Source organism: Aethalodelphis obliquidens, unplaced genomic scaffold (assembly GCF_003676395.1).
Source record: "Aethalodelphis obliquidens isolate GAN/ISIS:26980383/991018 unplaced genomic scaffold, ASM367639v1 scaffold30, whole genome shotgun sequence".
Classification (NCBI taxonomy): domain Eukaryota; kingdom Metazoa; phylum Chordata; class Mammalia; order Artiodactyla; family Delphinidae; genus Aethalodelphis; species Aethalodelphis obliquidens.
Genome location: NW_020837974.1, coordinates 1,806,115 through 1,824,542, shown reverse-complemented (window position 1 = coordinate 1,824,542; position 18,428 = coordinate 1,806,115). Strand labels below are relative to the sequence as shown.

At 54.9% G+C, this 18,428-nt stretch overlaps 2 protein-coding genes across 9 annotated transcripts in view; one reads left to right on the top strand and one right to left on the bottom strand.

Annotated features, from left to right (window-relative positions):
- Positions 1–1,264: 1,264 nt before the first annotated feature.
- BRAT1 (BRCA1 associated ATM activator 1) lies at positions 1,265–15,721 on the bottom strand. 3 transcript variants are annotated; one of them, XM_027125625.1, is made up of 15 exons: positions 15,481–15,721; positions 14,702–14,889; positions 14,477–14,619; positions 10,767–10,921; positions 8,613–8,760; positions 7,738–8,110; positions 7,266–7,379; positions 6,115–6,206; positions 5,290–5,408; positions 5,029–5,215; positions 4,728–4,801; positions 3,578–3,680; positions 3,359–3,457; positions 3,004–3,179; positions 1,265–2,681 (listed from the first exon to the last, which is right to left on the bottom strand). In XM_027125625.1, exons 3-15 carry the CDS (start codon positions 14,601–14,603, stop codon positions 1,983–1,985), a joined length of 2,466 nt encoding a protein of 821 aa, XP_026981426.1. In that variant the 5' UTR covers positions 14,604–14,619; positions 14,702–14,889; positions 15,481–15,721; the 3' UTR covers positions 1,265–1,982. The 3 variants fall into 3 exon arrangements, with proteins under 3 accessions (XP_026981426.1, XP_026981429.1, XP_026981428.1); XM_027125628.1 differs by having other exon boundaries at positions 8,613–8,757; XM_027125627.1 differs by having other exon boundaries at positions 15,680–15,701.
- Positions 15,722–17,831: 2,110 nt separating this feature from the next.
- IQCE (IQ motif containing E) overlaps positions 17,832–18,428 on the top strand; it is a 39,402-nt gene continuing 38,805 nt past the window's right edge. For 2 of the 6 annotated variants that reach the window (XM_027125633.1, XM_027125631.1), the window contains exon 1: positions 17,844–18,092. In XM_027125633.1, coding sequence (XP_026981434.1) covers positions 18,057–18,092 — 36 coding nt within the window. In that variant the 5' untranslated portion in view covers positions 17,844–18,056. Of the gene's footprint in view, positions 18,093–18,428 lie in introns of all 6 variants that reach the window. The other 4 variants (XM_027125629.1, XM_027125632.1, XM_027125630.1 and 1 more) reach the window with 4 other exon arrangements.

The following is an 18,428-nucleotide window of genomic DNA, read 5'->3' as shown; positions in this document are numbered from 1 at the left end:
GTTTGCCTTAGTAAAGGAGTGAGAAGACAGACCTGCTAGGCCTGCACCAAGAATGCAAATTCTGCCCGAGACAACACCAGCTGCTTTCCACAGGGCACAGCATCTCCCAGGAACAGGTCCCCTGCTGTCCACACACACCTCTCCCTGCAAGAAGTTTCTATGACACAGCAAAGGACATGGGTCTTTCCAGAGGCTGTGGGGTCACCTCTCAGCCCAACCTAAAACCTGAGGATAGTAAGGGGTTTTGCCAAATGCCTTTCCTGCAGCTGATACGACTGTGCTTTTCCTGCTTTACCCTGTTGATGGGATGGATCGCTCTGATTTTCAAATGCTGAACCAGCCTTGCATACGTGAAGTAGACCCCACTTGATCTTGGTGTATAATTCTTTTTATACATTGTTGGATGCAATCTGCTAATATTTTGTTAAGGACTTCTGTATCTATGATGAGAGATACTGGTTCCTAGTTTTCTTGGATTTTGTCTGGTTTTGGTATTAGGGTAATGCTGGCCTCATAGAATGAGTTAGGAAGTATTCCCTCTGCTCTATCTTCTGGAAAACTGTAGAGGACTGGTATAATTTCTTCCTTAAATGTTTTGTAGAATTCACTAGTGAAGCCACCTGGGCCTCATGCTTTCTGTTTTAGAAGGTTGTTAATTATGGATTCAATTTAACAGATACAGGCCTACTCAGATCATCTATTTCTTGTATCAGTTTGGCAGACTGTCTTTCAAAGAATTAGTCCATCTCAGGTAGGTTATCAAATTTGTGGGCACAGAGTTGCTCCGTGTTCCTTTATTATCCTTTCAATTATCATGGGATCTGCAGTGATGTCCCCTTTTATTTCTGGTACTAGTAATTTGTGTCTTCCCTTTTTTTTCTTAGCCTAGCTAGGGGCCTATTGACTGTATTGATCTGTTCAAAAACCAGTTTTTGGTTTACTTGATTTCCTCTATTGATTTCCTGTTTTCAATTTCATTGATTTCTGCTCTAGTTTTTATTATTTCTTTTCTTGTGCTTACTTTGGGTTGAATTTGCTCTTTTTCCAGTTTCCTAAGGTGGAAGCTTAGTTTATTGATTTTAGATGTTTCTTCTTTTCTCATATACGCATTCAATGCTATAAACATCCCTCTGAGCACTGCTTCTGCTGCATCCCACAAATTTTGGTAAGTTGTAATTTCATTTTCATTCAGTTAAAAATATTTTAAAGTTTCTCTTGAGATTTCTTCTTTGACTGTGCTGGGTGCTTTAGAACACTGAGACACTTACCTCTGGGAGGCAAAGAGTAAAATTCCCATTTTACAGATGGGGAACAGGTCAACCCAGGGTCACATGGCTGGGAAATGGCAGAGCTTGGGCTGGTGTACCGTCTGTTTGGTCCCCTGAGGACCAGCCCAGAGCTGAACTCCCCTGATGTTACCACTGGCGACCCTACGTGCCTGGTGAGTTGAAATGGTGAGCTCTGAACCGTTACAAAGTCAAGCTGATCCTGGAGGTTCAGAGACTGAAAACCTGGCTTGGTTAGACCTGGGGTCACTACCGTTAGGGACCAGGGACCAAGGCCAGACACACTCCAGCCTGAGCTGCTTGCTCTCTGACCTTGGGTGTCCCTGGGGCACGGTGGGATCCAAGCAGAGGAACCACCCCTCCATGCCAAGGAAGCACGTGGCCACTGTGCAGAGGGTCCCCCCCAGATGTTTCTCCAGCCCCCACCAGGCCTGGGGCCTACCCCTGGGCAGTCTTAGGACACTGTGCTGACCCAGTGGCACCATCAAATCACACTTATTTTGAGTAGAAAATAAGCCACTTCTTCAGCAATACATCAAAATGTGGGGCTCTTTGAGCTTGCTGGGCTCACCTGGTCCTGGCTTCCCCGGAGGGTCCCTTGTGCAGCCAGGCCAGACTAGAGCCCTCAGGATGGCAGGGCCCAAGGAAGGGACGTGGTGCAGCAGCAGGGTCCTGGGGAGGTTGCCACTAGGCTGGTCAGTAGCAGTCGGCCTCGTTCTCCCCAAGGACGCCCACGGCAGCCAGCATGTCCTGCAAGAGTGACTGGGGGCTCTTCTCCACATGGTCACTGCTCTCAGCCAGAGTGTCCCGAAGGCCCTCCAGGTCTACAGACCTCAGCAGAGCTACGACGGCCCCGGGCTCCAGGTACCCCAGGGGCTGACCCTGCTCACCTGCCTGCCACCTCTGCAGGGTGGCCTCCACAGAGGCCACGTTGGGACTGTCCCCCGCCTCCTGCGGGCTGCCACAGGGAGCAGCCTTGGCCCTCAGGAATAGGAGAAGATCACAGGACTTCTGGGCCACAGGTCGGTCACAGTCAAACAAGGCACGGAAGGCAAACTCAAAGAGCTGCACACGGCAGAGCACCTGCAGGGCCTGGGCCAGCACACCAGGTGGGGCTGTCTCGGGCAGGGCCACGGCATAGGGACAGTGGGAGCCGCGCTGACCCAGCAACTGCTCCAGGAACACCAGTGCCAGCTCGAGGCCCTGGGCCCGCACCTCCCAGTCCAAGTCCCTGCTCGCCGCCTGGAGCGCTCCAGCCACAAACCGCTCCGCGTCTTCAGCTACATCAGCGTGGCCATCCCTCAGCCACTCAGTGAAGACCTGCATGACGGCCCTCCGGGGGAAGCCCTCCGAGTCTGTGGAGAGGATGTGCAGAAGCTCCACGAGCAGGCTCTCCTGGAGGACAGAGTGGGAAGAGGGTGGAGGGACCAGGGAAGTCGAGTTCCCGCTGACGGGCTCGGGGTGCAGCAGGGAGAACCCCCATGAGGACCCCCTGCCATGCTCGGCTTCCTTCAGGCGATGTGCCCTTCAGCCCCCCATCTGCCCACCGTCAAACAGGGGTGGCCGTGCCCAAGAGACAGGGCTTCCAGGAAGTGGAGCTGGAGATTCAGGGGACACGCCCGACCCTGAATGCCACCCCGGACGGCAGACCCACTCCACCCTGGCATCAGGACAGCAGCCAGGTGGGCGCACGGCCACAGGACCCACTGCCTCCTACCTGCTGAGCCCCTGGGCACTCAGGGCTGGCAGGGGTGGCACACAGCCCCCAGCTAGACAACTGCCCTGTGGCGGTCACTGCGCTCGCGCGGACGTAACTCTCAGGGTCTCGCAGAAGCTGCTTGGTGAGCTCGGGCACCTCTGAAGCAAGGAGCGCTTGTCTGAAGCCGGCCTGCCCTGGGGGTCCAAGAAGCCACAACCAGCTATGACCGAAAGCTGAGTCCACAGCCTCTCCTCCCTCCCCAAAGGCAGCCTAGGTAGTCCGAGTTCCCAACTACCTGGGGACAACGGTGTGCCAAGGCCAGGCCAGCCCTCCCACAGGGACCCCAGCCCCCGGCACCGCACCCTGCACTCACCTCCCCAGTGTCTGGTCATTTGGGTCAGGAACTCGAGGCCTGAGTCCCTTACCTCCCAGCAGGGGCTGCACAGGCGCTTCTGTAGCACAGGAAGCAGCTCTGGGGCAGGAGGAACGGTTCAGAGGGCCCGGGCCATGTCCACCCTGCCTCCCACCCAGCCCCCAGTCGCCTCCATCCCTGCTCCTCCCTCAGTTCACCCCTGGGAGGGGCTGGGATCACCTCTGAGGAACAGCTGGGTGTGGGGGTCCAGGTCGCAGCAGTCGGGGGTCTTGGGTGAGCTCAGGAGCCACCTGAGTGTGGCCTGGAAGGCCTTCTTCAGAACCTGGAGTGGGAAGAGTGGGGCTGCAGGGCCAGGAGGGGTGAGCTGGCCCGCCTGCCCCCGTCCCCGCCCTGGGGTATAAGATGGGGATGGGATACATGGGGACAGGGAACACCGGACTTCATTTTTACGAGGCAGAAGCCTCTGGAAGTGGCCGACTGGCATCCAAGACTAGAGAGAGAGGAGGAGAGGCCAGCTCTTGTCAGGAAGCCCCACTACCGGGGAAATGAAACTTCTGCACCAAAACAGCAGGAACTACCCATGGCACCTTTTCCTGAAAGCCCCGGAATCTGCCAGGCTTATCATCCAATCTCCCCACTGCCTGCTCAGTACATATGCTATTCCTGCACCCCCAGAGCATGACTCAACCCCAGGGCTAGGAGAACGGGGAGATTTGCAGGAAACCTCAATGAGAGTTGGGACCCCAAGCGTAAGGCCCACCTGGTTCTAGTTTACATCTCTCATGGAGAATTCCTTGTAAGACTGGATCCTCTCCCTGCTTTCCATGGCCCGGCGACCCCTCACTCAATCTCCACCAATGCCAGGCCCTGGGCCGAACCCTGTGCAGCTGCCTGCCCCTTGAAACTCACTTTAAGAAGCAATTCTGGGGACTTCCCTGGTGGCGCAGTGGTTAAGAATCCACCTGCCAATGTAGGGGGCACGGGTTCGGGCCCTGGTCCAGGAAGATCCCACATGCCGCGGAGCAACTAAGCCCGTGCGTCACAGCTATTGAGCCTGTGCTCTAGAGTCCGCGACCCACAACTACTGAGCCTGCGAGCCACAACTGCTGAAGCCCACTGCACCTAGAGCCCGTGCTCCACAACAAGAGAAGCCACTGCAATGAAAAGCCCGTGCACCACAACGAAGAGTAGCCCCTGCTCGCCACAAGCACAGAAAGCCCGCGTGCAGCAACAGCCAATATTTTAAAATTATTAAAAAAAAAAAAAAAGAGGCAATTCTGGCCCCAGAGAGGCCTGCAGGGGTGCCCTGCCTCTGCCTTCCTCCCCCTCCCCTTCCCTCCACCCTCCACCCTGCACCCTGTGCGTGTACCATGGAGCTGGACTCAGGGCTCACGAGGTACTCCAGGAGGACGGAAAACACCTGCGTCACCAACTCTTGAGGGCCTGAGACAGACGTGGATGGCTGAAGCACCCAACCTCCTACCCTGGGGCCTCCCCAGCCCACAAGTATGGCAACCCAAGGAAAACAGGGGACAGAACCCATCGGTCAGCTGAATCCCAGCCCCTGCCCCAGAGGAGACATGCAGAGGACAGCAATCTTGGGATATCTCTGAGCAGCTGTGGGGCTCGCCCAACACCCGAGCTGTGCAAGAGAAAACATTCTCACTTACCGGTCCCCTGAGACAGCGCCCCCAGGAAATCCAGGGCAGCTCGCTGGACCCGGCCACAGCCCACCAGGATCGCACAGAGACGGCTGCCCACATCGGAGGTGGGGGCCGCTGAGCCACTGCAGAGCCGCAGTATTGTCACCGCAGCCCCAAGCAGGGGCGCCTGCGGCCAGGGCGAGGGGCGCTGGGGCTGGGGGAGGACGGAAGGTCAATGCAGGCCACAAGTCCCACTGCCAGTGTGGACCTGGGCCGGGCCTTACCTACCAGCGGCTGCAGCAGCCCCAGGTGGGCCAGAGCACAGCACAGGAGACCCACACAGGCCGACTTGGAGGAGAGGAGCGTGTCCACCGTCATCGAGTTGCCTGCGGCCCCCTCCAGCAAGCCTAGAGGGCGACCAGAAACAGCTCCTGGTTAGCGGGCACCTCCTGTGTGGCCACTGCAGGCCTTGCCGCTGGTCACTGCTTCATACCAGAGACCAGGCCCGGAGGTTCCGAGCAGGTGGCTCATCCAGGGTGGCGTCCAGCCGGCCGGAGCTGAGGTCTGGACCTGTCTGCAGGGCTCTCAAGCAGTCCCACTCTCCCTGCAGCCCATGCCTGGGCCGGTTTCCGCTGGTCAGAGGCCCATCTCTATGCTCAACATGGGGCTCCGAGGCAAAGCTGGCCCCCCTTCTCTAATCCTCACCCCATCGTGCGGCTGAAGCAAGACAAGTCGCAGCGAGGAAACTCACTCTCCCATCACAGAACTGACCTTCTGGGAGGACGAGTGCCAAGCCCGTGTGCCTGCTCTGGGTCAGGAACCATCCACGTGGCCCAGGCCCCCGGTAACCACCACCAACTGCCGGGTCAGCTACTCTGGGGGCCACTCCAGCTGATGCCCACAGGGGGCAATGCTGCCCTATGAACTCCCAGGCAGGGACGTGAGCAGCGGTCACACCTGGGACGGCAGCCTACACCGCAGCCACCTTCACTCTTAGGTGGGGTGGCAAGCCAGGTGTCCCGCTGCCCATCAGCCCGCCCTGGCCCCAAGGACATTCTCAGGACCCCAGGGTCCTGCCTTCCTGCACCTGCCCACCCTTCCCAAGCAGCCTACCTGGGGGTCCAGGGGCCTGAGCAGCAGCTTCCAGGACACAGGCCAGGGGCTGGAGGAGGATGCCAAAGGCCTGGGTCCTCAGTGCCTGTGGACTGAGGACAGAGGACACGGTGAGGGCTGTCCCCGCCCTCAGGCAAGCTGGCTACCCTCCTAATATCCCCAGCAAGTCTGGGCCAAAGGGGTCAGTGCTGGGGATCTGGACACCCCCTTGAGAAACAGCCTCCCTGTAAGCACTGTGACCAGCACTCACACCACTGGCAGGGGACTCGAAGGAGCTGCGAGAGCACCACCCAGGCCCCAGGAAGAGCCTGGGGAAGGCCTGGCCACGCCCACTCCGATGGGCGGTGCCTGCTCAGGGCCAAAGGGATGGGATGGCCCAGCTCCTGGAAGTACTCCCAATGCTGAGATATCCTTTCCTACGTTCCAGAACATGGTCTCGCCTCTCGCCGACGTGCTTGGGCCCAGGGTGGTTGGGAGGCCAAGCTGGTACAGAGCTCTCCCTCCAAGCCAGCTGCCCAATCCTTCCCTCTTCCTTAGGACCACTCCCTCTCTCTGAACATCTGGAGACCCTGGAGCCCAGAGCCAGGCTTGCATCGTACCCCAGTGCCCTGTGCCCACTTTCACCCCAGACCTGGGCCAACAAGACCGGCTCTAGTCCGCCCGAAACCCTGGAATGATTTCTCTTCCTTCCCACCTCTCCAGACCCCACACCCCCTTCCTGGTAGGGCGCATATCTCTCTCCCTCTGGGAATCTGTCCTGTCACTCCTGTCTACTGGGTCCCCCTCCACCGTCCCACAGCCCCTAGTACGCCCCCCCACACTGGCACGCACACAGGGTGGCCCAGGATCCACAAGGTGAGGCCACTGGGGAGGTGGCAGAAGGCAGCTGAGCAGATCCTGAGTATGAACCCAGCCCTGCTCTGAGCAGGGCTGCTCCAAGATCTCTTTTATCTTTGGGGAGCCTGTGAATAAAGCTATTCCACCACTAAAAACTGTAGAAGCCGGAGCCTGTGCCAACACCTTGGTGATAACCACGGACGGCCCGGCCACGCCCCGGCCAGCTGCCTCTGACCGATCTCTAGTTTCAGGAGCTCCCCTGAAGCTCCCTGACCTCTCTGCCCGCCTCACACAACATGAACCCCAATCCTTACCAGTCCTGCAGTTTCAGGATCCCCAAAGCCAGAGGCCCTGCCTGTGTGGGGCTCAAGTGGCTCAGTGTCTGGGCCAAAGTCTCCCACAGGCCACGGTAAGAGCTCGGCGCACAACTGCGGAGAGGAGCCCAGGAAGAGAACGTCATTCCCCCGTCCAGCCCACACTGTGCCCAGCGGGCCGCCGTGGCCTGGGCTGGGTGTGCCGGCTGAGACGGAAGGCCTTTCCCAGGTGTGCGGGCTTCCAGACCCCCTCTGGTGTCCCCTCTACTCGAGGCAGCGCTCTCGGGCAGCCAGGGAGATGTGGCCCAGGTGTGCGGGCTTCCAGACCCCCTCTGGCGTCCCCTCTACTCGAGGCAGCGCTCTCGGGCAGCCAGGGAGATGTGGCCCAGGTGTGATGGCTGCCCCAAGACTTCCCGAAGAAAACAAGCCCCACCTCCTGCCCACCCCACCAGCTGCGCCCTGGGGGCCTGACCGGGCCACGCTGAGGAGGAGATCCACGAGCGAGTGTGAGGCTGGGACAGGGTCTTTCTCGAGCAGACGGGCCACGAGGGGGCTCAGCCGCACCCAAAGGCCTTGCGTCCAAAGGCCGTGGCAGTGCCCGAACGCAGTGGTCAGGACACTCAGGGCCTGTGTGACCTGCGGGACGGCTGTGGAGCACAGGGAGTCTTCGATGTGACCCACGATCTTCTGGGCACATGCTGGCCAGTCACAAGCCTGCGGACTGCGGTGGCCCTCGGCTGGGCCCCGCATCGCCAAGTCCAGAATGTGCACCAGGAGCTGCCCGGCTGCCGAGGCCACAAACAGGCTGGGATCTCCCTGCAGGGAGAAGATGGTGTCAACTGCACCTGGGGGGCGGGGAGGGACAACGGGTGGGGAGAGAAACAGGGTTCAGCTGGAACAGAGTCCATGGTGACAGCAGAGACGCTGAAACCACTGAGCAGCTTCAACCACTGGACTTCAGACCCTCACGGACAGAACTCAGAAACTACCCAATGCGGAGGCACTGTCAGAGGCCCAGCCTCCCCGCTACTCAGAGGCAATGGAATCAGAATGGAGGGTTCACAGGGCAAGGGGCTTTAGAACCCTGGCCACTTGGGATTCTTCTCGTCAGTTTCAAAGCCACCCCAACTGCTGGCTCTCACCTACAAGCCACAGGACACCGTACACCCTTGAGGGGCCTCCAACCTTTGGTTACCCCAAATGTTCCTCACAACAGCCCTACGATACCACAGCCACTTTCATGTTCAGAGGAAGAGACCCAGCAAGGTGCAGTGATTTCCCAGGAGTCGCAGAGCATCAGGCACGGCAAGGGCAGAGGCGGAAGGCAGGGCAGACGGGGGCACTCACCACAGGCGGCGAGGAAGCGCAGGGCGCTAGGATGCTGTGCCAGGGTGCGCAGGCCCTGGATCCAGCCGCTGCGCACAGCGGGGGCTGTCCAGGCCGCTCCTCCGAGGGGGCCCACCTCCCCAAAGAGCATGGGCAGCAGCTCCCCCTGCTGGGAAGCAGAGAAGGAAGTGGGGACCTGAGCAAGCTCCCAGGGGACCCCACATCAGAGACGGCTTTTCTATCCTTCACAGCTGGTCGAGGCGCTTCTTTGGGGGAATTTCTCGTGAGCGGCCGACAAAGAGCCTGTGAGAGGTGGCAGGTGGCCACCAGAGCAGGCCGATGGCAGCCACAGCACTGCCAACTGTGCCTTCCAGGGGACAGAATTTCGGAAGGGAGAACTGGGTTTTACATAAAGCCTCATCAACCCTGTCACAGTTCACTTCAGAAACCCTTCCCCCAAACAGCCCACCAACTGCAACACCAATGGTCCCCCTCTGACCGTGACATGCTGCGCTCAAGGACCCCAAAGGTCTCCACGGCCTACTGAGCTCTTGTGCTTGGCACTCGGGGCCCTCCAGGGCAGCTGCCCTCCTCCAGGTGTCCCCTACCCTGGATCCCCCAGCACACACCCCCCATACACCTGCTCAAACCCCTTACAACCCGGCTGCAAGACCACTGCCCCTACGAAGCTGACCACCCCGCCCCGTCAGCAGGCAGTGGCTAACTCCCCGCTCAATCCCCACCTGCTCGTGAACGTCCATAGGACAATAACGCATTGTCCTGATCTGCTGCCACGTGCACAAGGCTCTTGTTCACTACAGGGTGCCAATGAGTGGGAAACTCGGGGGCTGCCTCTTACCAACGGAGCCCCTCACTGGTGTAGCTACTAGCTCTGAGCCTTGTCTATCTTGACAATAAAATGCTGGTCCCCACCCTCAAGTCATCTCAGACTCCAGCGTAAGGGACCACGGGGCCTCGGAGACACACTTCCAATCGCTCAAGGATGACTCTAACTCCGCAGTGGCCTCGAGGCCTTGAGGGGTGTTGCTGGAGGCGGCGGCTCACAGGGCAGGCCCTCTGTGGGATCTCGCATCACCGAAATGCGCCCCCAGAGCTGCAGCCTCTCCCTGGGGGCAGCTCGCAGCCAACGGGAAGGTACAAAGGCTCAGCCCCCCACCTCAGGTAGTCTGTCCACATGTCCGCTGCCCAGGCACCGTCTACTGGTGAGCATCCGGCTGCTGAAGGGCCGTTAGGGCTACCAGACCCCCTGGGAGGCTGTGAAGGGCCAGGTGAAAAGGGAACAGGAGCCCAAGCCAGTGCCACGGGCCCAGGACAGAAAGCAACCTTCCACTGCGACTCAGAGCCCGAACCTGCCCGTGTCCCTCGTCCCCACGTGCAGGGGGCCGACCACCAGACTGAAGGGCAGTCAGTGGCCTTCTAAGCCCCTAAAGCCATGGTCAACCTTGGGAAGGAAGAGGAGGCCGTGGAGAAGTAGAGACGGGAACTGGGAAGTACTCAGGAAATCAATGAAGTTGGGGAAGGCCATCTGATTGGGACTGAGGATTTACTTTCAGAGAAACAGGTGGCGTAACAGAGCATTCGAACAGTGCGACTCTTCAGGGTCTGGTGTGAGCTCTGCCAGCTCTGTGGGATTCTTACATTGAGCCTTCACTGTCTCCTAATCCAGGAGAAAGATGAAGACTCCTGACCTGCTTACTGGCCAGGGCGCCCAGGATAACACGAATGTGATTTTGTAAACTGAGGTGTTCTACCAACTGCAAAGCACCGGAGGTATGGGTGGATTATCACACATGAAGTCATTTCCTAAAACACATTTCCGTGTGGAACATCCTGGGAAGCCTGTCCCACAGCGAGCTGGTGTGGGCTGGGTCCCTGGAGCCTGCACTGCTGAACTGAGGAACACCCATGAAGGGCAGCGCCAGGGCAGAGAGCCAGCCCCAGCTCTGCCGTATTTTAAAATGTTCACCATTCACCCCAACATCATTCCTGGTCAGTTCTTCAAAGGAGAACTATACTCAGGAATAAAAACCTTGCGGTACACGTCAAGACGCGGGGCAAAACAAGCTTCAGAGACTCAGGGGTCATGACAGCCACCAGTGCTTTGTGTACCTGCAGGAGAAGGTGGGTCACTCAGGTGGGAGGACCCAGGCTCACCTGAAGATACTGGAAGCAGTTTTCCTGGGCTGCAAATATCCCTGCGAGGCGGAGTGAGAAGGAGAGGATTCTGGAACTTAGGTCCTGGGATTTCAGCACGTGGAACAGCAGCTCTACCAGGCAGGGATTTTCCTGTAGTAACAGGAGACTGGACCCTGGAGACAGGCCCAGCCGGGAAGCATGTTACCAGGGGCAGAGCGCATGCCTCCCTAAGGGACCATTCTTCTGGCACCCCCCAGATTCCCTTTCTCTCAGGCTATTAGACTCAGCAGTCCAACCGGGAGGAAATCGTTGCAACAACTGCCATAAAGGATCCATAACTTTAATTCAATGAGGGGGACAAAATAGAAAGCCAATACCTTAACAACAGGCAAGGGGCTGGGACAGAATATACAAGTGGCCAGCAAACCACGAAAGATATTCTGCCTTGCTGATTACGAAAAAGAAATGCAAATTAAAGCAGAGGACAATTTTCACCTCCAACAGATACTTTTCTCTTAAACTGAGAATAAGAAAGCAAGAAGCACAATGGAACAGGCATTCTTTTCCAGATGTGGCATCCAAAACGTCTATAGGCAACTGCTCTGTCATTCCAAAGCACTGACGGGGTGGGGGAGGCGAAGGGGGAGGAAACCTGGGGCAACACTGGGAGGGCTAACACTGGGAGGGCTTCCACTGCGAGGCCCTTGTGAAAGGACAATGAGGCACAGTAAGGAGGGAAAAACAGGGTGAAGGAGAGAGAAGCAAGAATCAAAGAAACCAAAAACATGTGGGCAAACCTAAAAAAGCACTGACTTTAAAAATTAAGTAATTTTGAAGGAGTTTAAAACAAAACAGAATCAAAATACCAGACAACAAAACACGGAAGGCTGGACTCAGCTGGAGTTAAAGTGCCCGAGGCTCCGTGTGTGGTTGGCGCAGAAGACAGAGATTCTAACTGACTTTCAACTTTTACAATCCAGTTTGCACGTAAGACTAACCCCTAAAAACATAAGTGGAATGCTTCAAAACTTCACTTCAAAACCAGAAAGACTGAAAAAACAAAAGCTTTATTAATCCAATGGGGGGGCAGAAAAGGAGATAAAAGGCATAAGAACAAGGCATGGAAAAAATATTTTAAATGCAAAAGAATATAATAAAAATAGGTTCAAATATAACAGTAAACTCAACAAATGAAACAAATGAAACTGTCCATTAGAATAAAGAGCTGTGCAGACTAGATCAAGAACCAAAGGCTAGCCTCACACTGTGTGTAAGAAACAATGAAGCGTGACAACACAGAAGGCCAGATTTGTAAAGGCTGAAAAGATACAGTTGGCAAATCCTAATTTTTAAAAAGCTGCTGCAGAAAGAGTAATATCAAACAAAACTGACTTTAAAGGAAAAAGCTCTGTCAGAGCTTTAGAAAGAAAGTCATTGCTCCAACAGCCAAACCCTGGAAAATATAACAGTCTAAGACTGTACATACCTAACCTAACTTCAAAATATACAAAGGGGGAAAAAAGACAGAATTTCAAACAGAAATTGTTGAATCCACCATCTTAGTTTAAGATTTTCACATATCTCTCAAAAACAATTAAGCAAACAAATTAGCAAGAACATCACAGGTTTTAACAACGTAAACTTGAACTAAGGAACAAGTATGGAGACTATATTCTTTTCATCATGTACAACACTGAGGAAAATACATACAGGCTTGGGGAGGAGGGAAGAGGTTAACTGCTAATGGACAGCAGGTTTCTTCTAAGGGGATGAAAATGTTGCAAAATTAACCTTTGGATGGTGGCAAAACTGTGTGAATTTACTAAAAACCACTGAATTACACACTTTAAATAGATCAATTTCATGATATGTAAATCATATCTCAAATAAAGCTATTTAAAAATAATTTTTAATAGAGTTACCATATGATCCAGCAATCCCATTCCTGGGCACATATCTGGAGAAAACCATAATTCGAAAAGATACATGCACCCCAAAATTCATCGCAGCACTATTTACAACATCCAAGACATGGAAGCCACCTAAGTGTCCAGTGACAGATATGGATAAAGATGTGGTATGTGTGTGTGTGTGTGTGTGTGTGTGTGTGTAGAATGGACTATCACTCAGCCATAAAAAAGGATGAAATAATGCCATTTGCAGCAACATGGATGAACCTAGAGATTATCATACTAAGTGAAGTAAGTCAGACAGACAAAGACAGATATTATATTACTTATATGTGGAATCTAAAAAAAAAATGATACAAATTAACTTATTTACAAAATAGAAACAGACTCACAGACACAGAAAACAAACTTATGGTTACTAAAGGGGAAGGGGGGGTATAAATTAGGAGTTTAGGATTAGCAGATACGAACTACTATATATAAAATAAACAACAAGGTTCTACTGTATAGCACAGGGAGTTAGAGTCAATATCTTGTAATAAACTATAACGGAAAAGACTCTGAAAGTGTATGTGTGTATATATACACAAAAAAAACAAATCGCTTTGCTGTACACCAGAAACTAACACAACACTGTAAATCAGCTATACTTCAATTAAAAAGATTTTTTTTTAATTTAACTACTAGGCCACGATTGAGGACTCTATAAATACCAAAAAATAATATCCTATAGAGAAATCTATAGAACATGTGCAAAAATGGTCTGTGTACTACGCCACGATAAAAGCCTCAACAGATATAAAAGAATCAAAATGAAATACTTTCTAACTCTAACGAAATAAATTAGAAATCAGTAATAAAAAGACTGAAAAAAACCCCATGTCATGAATCTAAAGATACCCTTTTACATATTGATGATTTGTGGATAAAGAAATATTATAATGAAAAGTATGAAATATTTGGAAGTAAATCACAACAAAAGCACCACATAGTAAGACTTGCAGGGTGCAGCTAAAGTGATACCTGCAGAGACATGTGTAGCCTTAAATGCATCTATTAGAAAACAAGACAGACCTAGATATTCAACTCAAAAGAGAGTAAAAGAACAGGATAAACCAAAGAAACAAACAGCAGAAACTTATGACATATAATCCACACGAAAACAATTATCAGACAAACATTTACATGAGCAGATTTACGTACAAAGAAAGCCATTATGTCGTTATTTATAATAATGACACATTAGAAACACAGACATCTAACAACAGTGGACTAACTGTAAAATTAACGTCCATTCACAGAGCAAACTGACATACAGTCAATAAAATCAACGTGTCAGTGGGGAAACACGCACTAGGACAGTAAGAGAAAAAGCAAGGTATGCTATATTTACGGTGTGACTTCATTTTTATAAGAGAAGTACAGAATTATGATGTGTTAAGAAAAAAGGCTGGAAAGAAAAAAATGTGCGGAGTGGTTTAATCTTCCTCTTTACTCCTCTGTGCTGTTCAAGTTTTATTTAAAGAATATGTATTACTTACATAATCAGAAAAAAAACCCGATTTCTTAATACAAAAAAAAACAAGGTAAGTTTGTCCCGTGGCCTCGGCAGCCACCTAGCGTGGCCTGAATACCGGGCGGCCTGCAGCTCAAGCTCTCCTGATCACCCCCTTAGGTTCAGCCTGCCGCGTCCCCAAAGCCAGGGGGAATCTCTAAGGATGAAGGAAGGACACCGGATAGACAGTCCTTCCCGAGGACAGGGGAGCCCGGCACCCTCTGGCCTCCGGGGAAAGTCAGCAGCGGCACCCTCACCCTTACCTGCTTCGGTTACCGCTGTAAACCAGTCCAGCAGCTTCTCCAAACAAGTGTCATCTGCCACAGGCTGCCCGGGGTCTGCCAGGACGGCACAGAGCGCAGGGAGGAGCCGGGAGCACTCTGGGTCCATGACGAGGCTGGGGCTCCTGCAAAGGCACTGTCAGGGCCAGACCCCGCCTGCCCTAGCCACAGGCATCCCCACGCCCGCCCAGGCCCCAGAACTCTCACCTCAGCCCAGGTGACCACAGTCTTCAGACGGAAGCTGCAAGTCGCCGGGATGGACGTAAAGCCTCAGCTCAGGTGGGACCGGAGGCTGTCAAGAGCAAGCAGAGCCCTCCATCCTGGCGGTGGAGATGGAGGGGAATCTACAGCACAGCATGAGGCCTGAGCAGCTCAGAGTCGGCCAGCCTGGGACCCTGGTGGGAGGAGAGAACGAAGGGAGCACGAAGCCGAGCGAGGCTGCAGGCGGGCCGGAGGGAGGGGCGTGTGCGCGCTCTGGGGCCGCCCACGTGCAGGAGGCAGAGCGGCTCAGGACGAGTTGTAAGTGGCTCAGTCCAGACTGGCGGTGTGTGTCTGTCCCTCCCAGGGTCAGTGTGAAAACCCTGCAGCAGCAGTGTGCGGGGCGCGGGGGCGGGAACCACCGCCGGTTCCTCCCGCGGCGGCAACTGGACCTGCGTGTCCGGCCTGGGAAGGGTCCACGGAGCCCGTCGGTCCTGTGCTCAGGTAGGGCTCTTGCAGGGGGGTGGAGTAGCAGTGACTCTGTGTGCCGGGTCAGGAGCAGGCCTGCTAGGCTGGGGCGTCTGTCTGTCCATCCCTGGCCAGGCTAAGTCCTTGCGCAAGGCGCCCTCCCTGTGGACCCCGCTGAGGACGCCAGGCCGGCGGCCGCGGTGGTGCCGGGGCCCAGCCCGGGCCACGCACGCGGCCCCCAGGCTGCTCTCCGGCCCCGAACCCCGACCCCGCGGGGCCCGCCACAGCGACCGCGACCCCTTCCCTGGCGCGCGCCTCACCCGCTTCACGTCCGTCACCGCTGCAGGCCCCGCCCCGTACCGTGCGACCTGCCGGGCTTGGAGGGGGCGAGGACGGGAACGGCGGGCGTGGGGAACCGTGAAATCGCCCTGGAGGTGACTCCGAGAGCCCAGAGGGCCCAGGCTCGGGGAACGAGCTCAGGCTGAGAAGGACAGGCCGCCGCCGAACGAATCCACTCACCCACCCCCAGCGGGACGCTCACAGGTACGTGCTCGAGGATCCGGCAAGCTTTGCGCCCGGAAGGCAGGGCTTTCGGCGGAAGGGGCGTGGCTATGTGTGAAGGGGCATGGCCTCGCCGGCCAAAGGGCCACGTGTCTGGGCGGGCAAGCGAAGCAAAGCGCCAGCTGCGTAGTAGACAGATCTTCCTCCGCTCGGAATGGAGTTTCATCCCGTTTGTAAGTCCAAAATGCATTTAATGCCCCTAAGCCACCCAACATCATAGCTTAGCGTAACCTACCTAAAACTTGCTCAGAACAATTCCATTAGCCTACAGTTGGGCAAAATCATCTAACTCAAAGCCTATTTTATAATAAACCGTTGAATATGTCATGTAATTGATGGAATACTGTACTGAAAGTGAAAAACAGGATGGTTGTCTGGGTACAGAATGGCTGTAAGTGGATGGTTTTTTACCCTTGTGATTGCGTGGTTGTCTGGGAGCTGCGGCTCGCCGCCGCAGCCCAGCGTCATGAGAAAGGATCCTACCTACCGCATATCGGCAGCATGGGAGAAGATCAAAATTCCAAATTTGAAGTACGGTTTCTACTGAATATGTATTGCTTTTGCAGCACTGTAAAGTCAAAACACTGTAAGTGGAAGCATGGAAATTCTGGAACCGTCTATAACTAAGAGAAAGTAAGTGAAACAACAGATGCAGGAAGGGCAGGGGATTTGCGGAGCCCCAGGAGAGGAGCAAGAGATACCGGCGCATAGGTAGGTTAGATCCTGAAAGCACTTGTCTGCCACGTGAACAATACCCCGAGGAAGCAGATGGAAGTTAAGAAGGTGAGAGGCCTGGTAAGATTCACCTTTTATACACAACTCTGGTGGCAGCTCAGAGGAGAGCATGTGGTTTCTTTTAGGATCCATCAGGGAAGGTGTAAATAGGGAACCAGAACTTGGGGTACAGACTGTACCTGACACCACTCCGGAAACAGGGCTTCACAGAGCAGAGGAGCGCCAGTGAGTGAAGGGGATAATTTCAGAACAAATAAAATTTTGCCATTTAAAATACCACTCAAGTAATTGGACCAGCGGCAAAGTGTTACCTGGTAGCTTGTTTTTTTGAGGTGCTCACCATGTGCCAGGCACCATGCTGAATTTTAGCTGTTTTCTCCTTTAGTGCCCACAAAAGCCCTGAAACTGTTTCTACTTTGCAGACAAGGAGACGATGGTGAAACTACTAAACCTGAGCTCCTGAGCACTAACCAGCTTGTGGGGAGACAGCGTCCGACCACCGTGTGGCTCACCCCCTTTGTTGTACAGATGAGGAGACTGAAGAAACGAGGGTCATGGACTCATAATAATCGGTGGTGTTAGAATTCGAACAGTCGTAACCTGCCAGGCATTCCTCCTGCTACACCACGCTACCCTGTGTGGAGACTCATTCATTTGTTCACCTCATAACAGTGTACTAACACTGTCACACTGCGCTCACTGTGGAACCGGCAACTGCACTAAGCAGTTTAGAGATACTGACTCATTTGATCCTCACCACAACGCTTTTCTCCAATTTCTACTTGAGGACCCAGGCACAGAGAAGTTATGACTTGCCGGGCACCAAATACCTATTGATTGAGCACCTGCTATGTGCCAGACCCTGATCCAAAGGAGAGAGATACAGCCGTGAACAAAACACAGCCCTGCCCCAGAGAGCTTACATGCTAGACATGGGAAGTTCCTGTAGATCATAAAGGCCAGGGGGCTGGAAAAATAAAGCAGGGCAGGGGGACAGAGTAGATGCCCTTGGAGGTCTGTATGAAAAGAAAGGGCAGGTTATACTTGCTAATAATTTAAATAAACTTTGCAGCCCAACTCACCTAAAGATCTTCATGATGCACACTGAATACAGTGAGTGCAAACTCTTATTTTTTATTGTCCTGTGGCTACATCAGAACCCTTGAGCCTAAGGTACCGAGATCAGGAAGATGGTTTTCCGAATGCCAGGCGTTCAGAGCTGGCAGACTGTGGACACCGCAGAAGCCCCTTGTCCCTTTCATCGTTAACCTAATAAATATTAATATCCGGCTCTGGTGACTAGTGCACAGGTTCACATTGCAGCCTCGTCGGCGGCTGGACTGTTCCAGCTCCGCCCCGCTCTCCGCCCCACACTCTGGGCGCGCAGCCTGTCGACCCGCCGGGGCTCCCCGAGCACGCTTACTGTCGGCCCGCCTCGCGGGGCGCCGGCCACATCCGGGGCTCGGGGGCCCGCGCGGTTGCCATGGCAGCGGGGTCGCGGCGGGCGCGCGGGCAGGCCCCGAGGCTGGCGGTCGGCGGAGCCCCAGAACCGGACGGCCGTACTCGCAGCGCCTAGGGGCGATCGGGCAGCGCCGCCGCCATGTCCCTGAGCACCGGGGAGCCGGCCTCGGAGATGGTAAGCGCGGAGGGCGGGGAGGCCCCCTGGCTGCCTCCCCTCGCCGAGGCGCGGGCTGGAGGAAGGGGGCGCAGGGCCGGCGACCGCCGGTGACAGCTGCCATTGTTGTTACCGCATAAGAGCGGGCCTCCGGCCCCCGCCCGCGTGCGGCTGGCCGGGCGTCGCCGCCCCTTGCCCAGCCTCCAGCCACCTCTAGTCCCCCGCTCGTCCTTGCACTGGCCGTCGCTTCCGGAAAGCCCTCCCGGACACTGCGCCCTCGCTGCTCGGCGCCTGCGAAGCCGGGCCTGTGCCGAGCCAGCGACCGCGGCCCGCCGGGTGACAGAGCTTACTGCGTAA

What these genes read in the sequence shown, in the direction of transcription:
- BRAT1 (XM_027125625.1), bottom strand. Translation starts at nt 14,603, where the DNA reads ATGGACCCAGAGTGCTCCCGGCTCCTCCCTGCGCTCTGTGCCGTCCTG. An exon ending in TGGGGCTGCTGCAGCCGCTG is followed by an intron (nt 5,216 to 5,289) that starts GTAGGTAAGGCC and finishes GTCCTCCCCCAG; the next exon opens with CCCCAGCGCCCCTCGCCCTG. An exon ending in GGCGCTGTCTCAGGGGACCG is followed by an intron (nt 4,802 to 5,028) that starts GTAAGTGAGAAT and finishes CGTCTGTCTCAG; the next exon opens with GCCCTCAAGAGTTGGTGACG.